Consider the following 4,761-nt stretch of genomic DNA (forward strand, 5'->3'; position numbering starts at 1 on the left):
TAGATAGTATTTTTTTCAGTATCAGAAAAAAAAATACGTGGGCCATGGTAACTTTATTAGATAATTTAGTTAAAAAATGTATCAAGAAAACTGTTAGGCAACTGAAAAATGTCAAAGTAATTAGCAAATATTTCTGGAGAAAAACTATTTTTATTTAGCACCTGCATGACTTACATGGCTTATACTAATAAACCTTTTTTTTCCAATACACGGCTTGTCGAGAGAAAAGTGTTTTATATATAAGCCAAGAAATTTTTAGGCTTTGAAAAAGTATTGCTTGCGTCAGACATTTGTGATTGACGTGTCCGACACATATATGTAGAATTTCTGTACAAGTCATACACAAATGACTAATATGGCATTTAAAGTGTTAAAAGAAATATTATCGAATCATTTCAATTAATATGCTTTGCAGTTTTACTATAGTATAAGACACAATCATATGTTTAGTAATAATAATTACACTAGAACCTAGATTAACCAGACTAATTGTTTTCGATGGGCATTCGGATAATCAAAAATCCGGATAATCGAATGTATGAAGAATATGTTGTGTATTTATTAAAAATAACAATTGCATACATAGATATCAACAAAAAATCAATGTTTATTGAGAAATTAACACTTCCTTATGCATGTACATACATATTTTCTTCGATTACATTACATACATGTACTGAATTGCAGCAAAAATCCTGCAAAAATTTGAATTGTAGATATGTTCATACATATAAATTAGTCACGGATGATAGTCCGGATAATCGCATTTCCGTATAACCGAGGTCCGGATAATCAAGGTTCTACTGTATGTAGATAGTTTCAATTGTTAATGCAAAGTTTTATTTATAACTTAAACATTTGACCTTATGAAAATAAAATTAGAATCCGACTGATTTTTTTCCATTAATATACTTTATATATTTATTCCTTGACTTATCTAAAATAAATAATTGTCGTAGAAGTAGCAAATTATATCAGCTTTTATTTTTTTTAAATGTCTTAAAGAAGTATATATATCTATTCTACCTGAACAACCCGCACGCTCAGTCCAGTTTCCTTTGCCAAAGCTTCTCTGACTTTTCTGCAGGGTTTAGGACTAAGTTCGAATGATGCTTTGAATTGTCTTCTTTGGGCTGATGTCAGTATCGTTCGAGGCCTTTTGGGGCCTCTTCTTCCATCTCTTGGTCTTGATGAATCATCTACAATCATATCATCATCCACCTAGAGAACAAACATAAGATATTAAAAAAAAATTGAAGCAAACTTAAAAATAATATAATATGTTTAGAAAAACTTAATATGTGTTGAAATACACAATTACTGAAATATTTCTTAAACACAAAAATTGATTTATATTAAAAAGTCTCTAATAATAGACCAGAAAAAACAAGTACCTACGAGAAGATTAAAATGAAAGTGGCCGCAAGATTTAATAAATTAACAATCACTTTATTTATGTAAGGAAATTCTCTATTGGGGAAATTTCTAAAAGCCCTGTACCCGTCAGCAAATAACCTCATTGAACCCAAGGTTCAGATTGGTTATAAGAAATAAATAAAAAAAAAATTAAAAAGTAATTTTATGTTTTATAAGAACTGAAGTAAAAAGTTGTAATTGTCAATCAACTAAAAACACATTGAAGTTTCTATAAGCGGTATAATTCAATAAGTATTTATTAAGTATTTATTATTATTACCCCTAGAAAAAACATCTCCTTTTCAAAGTCTCGCCTGCAGAACAGTCTTCCAGCTCTTATAACAAACTGTTCTCCTTTCTGCAGAGGTCTTTCACAAACGGCGCAAGAAAAACAAGCCACATGATAAACATGCTGTTGAGCTCTCATCACCAAATCCCTCGGGAGCAATCGTTCGCAGCAGCGGGAACATTTGGCTGCAAATGCTCGTTCGTAATCCGCCCTGCAGTAAAGGCGTAAATCGCGAGCGAAGCAGGACCTGGATAACGTGTCGCCGCAGGCACAACATCTTAAACAATGTTCGTGCCAGGATGCGTCTGCCACTCGGAGCAGGAATCGGTCCAGGATCAGACGACCGCAGCCTGTGCAGGATGAAGCGCCAGTGGCTTGGGGTTCGAGTTTTATGCTCGGTGCTATAGGTGGTGGAGGCTCACATTCTGAAAAATAGAAAAATAAAAATTTAGAAAAAGCAAACTCACTAATAATCTAAGAATTTTGATTAAGAACTCAATACAGAATGAATTTAATATTGAATGAAGTCGTATATTGAATCATTCCATATTTATATTCAGCAGATTCATTTTTTATCAAGTATAATAGAATAGTAATAATAGTTTATTTTAGTATAGCAATAACTATAATGTAGGTTTTTTCGATTTTCAGAGGGAATTTATAATTACTTTCCTGAACTCTGAAACATTATCTACATATATATAAAAATAAGTCGGGTTTTCCTTCCTGACGATATAACTCCAGAACGCACAAACCAATTTTGACAATTTTGCATTCGTTGGAAAGGTCTCGGGCTCCGCAAGGTTTATAGCTAAGAAAATTAGTAAAATGTAGTTTACCAAAGAGCACTTCAATGAAACGGATAATTTGCGGATTCACTTTTATTTACTTAGAGAAGTTCAACTAAAAATCAATACATTTTTGTAATCAAAATACAAAAAAATTCTTCATCTTTCTCACGAAACCATCTGGTGGCGAAACGGAGTTCGTCGGGTTTGCTAGTTATTAATATAACTCTGAATAATTATTATTACAATCAATATTTTAAATTTATACATTTTTCTTTAATTTTCACTGATTTATTGCTTATTGATAATAATTAAATCTCTAAGTATCGAACACATTAATTTAATACAAATTAATCATTATTAAATATTTTATAAAAAAATTTATTAGTATTTAAAAACAAATGCATTGCATTTCACACCTTACCTACTGTCAAACTTCAATTATTTAGCTTTGATTAACTTTATTTCTTGTTAATACCTGTAAATTAATATTTGATTGAATTGAAGAATTATTTTCTAATAACTGATTGAGATTGAAAGCCTTTTCATTCGTAAAACCAAATCTAAAGATGAAAAAATGATGACTGTAAAATAGTGAAAACACTGCACGTCTACATGTGTAGTCTTTTGTTTTTTTTTCTCTGAAAATACCAAATTAAATCGATAATTGCAATTATCGATTGCAATGATCTTTTATATATTTTATATTCTATTTCATATTTACAAATAAAAATTAATATTTAATTTTAGAAATTAAAATTTATTTATTGTATATTGTATCCTGTACATTAATTATTCATTTTAGTTTTAATAATATCGATTATGGATATATGTGCAAAAACTTTATTTTATTGTTTTAATTGTAATTATAATTGTTGGAACTTTTTTTGATGTTTTTATTTTGCGATCTGCTCATACAAAACAATGAACAGATTTTATAGAATAGATATGAAAATAAAAAAATTATGGTTACATATTAGCAGGTACGATAGCATATTAGATATTAAAATTACAAAAATCTCAGTCAAAATTTTTTATAAAAGTTTATGTTATAGAATTTTAAGTTTCTATTTTGAATATTTCTGGTTTAAATATATATGTTAAAGTATTGATTATGGATTATAAATTCACAGTATACAGAAAAAGTTGATATAATATGCCACTTTACTTGCAGCATTAATTATTTGAAAATAATGAACTTTATATTTATAAAAACTGTTTTTGGGAAAGTTATGAAATAAAGGATTATATATACATATATACAATAACAAATATACAAATACAAGATGTACTATGCAGGTGAGCACTTCAGGAAATGTCGATAAAAACATTGACAATAAGGGAAGAACAACTTTTTCAAAAGCTTTTTGAGAAGTTCCTTCCGGTCTCTTCGAAAAGAACTTTTTTTATACGGCATTATAAAGAGTTGTATAACACGATTTTGACTTAAATTATATAATTTAGATTATATTGATTTTTAAGAATTTATGAAAGTATTACAAATGATAATTTAATTTGGATTTATTCATTTAATTATTTTAACAACAATATTGATTGCATTAAATTGCACCTGAGATATAATGTATATAAAATATTTTGTAAGCTTTTGGGATGAAAAATTCTTATTGTCGTATATAATTTCAAAAATAAATTTTTAAATATGTGATAAATATAAATAAAAAATAATTCTCGATGATTTTTGCACACAAATCCATTCTAGAATATTTAATAAATTAGACGTGAAAGTCATATAGGACTATTTTTATTATTTTTAGATTATGAGTTCAATTACAATTTTGTGTCTAACCTGGTCTATCAGCACAAGGTAAATTGCCCCTAAGAGCTTCGTCTTCTGGGCCTCTCATGGGTCCCATGGCGCCACCTAATGCAGTCAAATTAGAATAAAATTCTAACATATTCCAAGTCCACCCCTGATCGCACCCCTGCGAACCAAATACGCCCCGCATGCGCGGTTGGCAATCACTTTACAAAATTAATATATTTTCACCAAATTATTTTGAACTCATGTCACTTTGGAAATTTTAATAACACTTGTGTATTAAATATGCACTTTATTGCACAGTTCACGAATAAATTTATAGAAATAATTTTTAAATTGTGAGGGTGAATTGTAGGGTTAATAGATTTTTGGAAGTACTATGTTTATACCAATTTTAAGAAAAAAATGTTGGTGGAAATGATTAAAAATCATAGAAGAGAAGAAACACAACTGGCCTGTCAGGCTTTTGAGATCGTACTGTCAGGCTT

General features: G+C 28.9%; 1 protein-coding gene across 1 annotated transcript; it reads right to left on the reverse strand.

Annotated features, from left to right (window-relative positions):
- Nucleotides 1-1,026: 1,026 nt before the first annotated feature.
- On the reverse strand, nt 1,027-4,409 carry LOC113381173 (LIM/homeobox protein LMX-1.2-like; the record flags this gene model as incomplete). Its single annotated transcript, XM_026620147.1, has 3 exons — nt 4,301-4,409; nt 1,697-2,130; nt 1,027-1,221 (listed from the first exon to the last, which is right to left on the reverse strand). Coding segments are annotated over exons 1-3 (738 nt in total), but the record flags the coding sequence as incomplete, so codon positions are not given.
- Between the last annotated feature and the right edge of the window lie 352 nt (nt 4,410-4,761).

Source organism: Ctenocephalides felis, unplaced genomic scaffold (assembly GCF_003426905.1).
Source record: "Ctenocephalides felis isolate EL2017-DRISC unplaced genomic scaffold, ASM342690v1 CF-g0.4_SCAFFOLD_02644, whole genome shotgun sequence".
Lineage (NCBI taxonomy): Eukaryota > Metazoa > Arthropoda > Insecta > Siphonaptera > Pulicidae > Ctenocephalides > Ctenocephalides felis.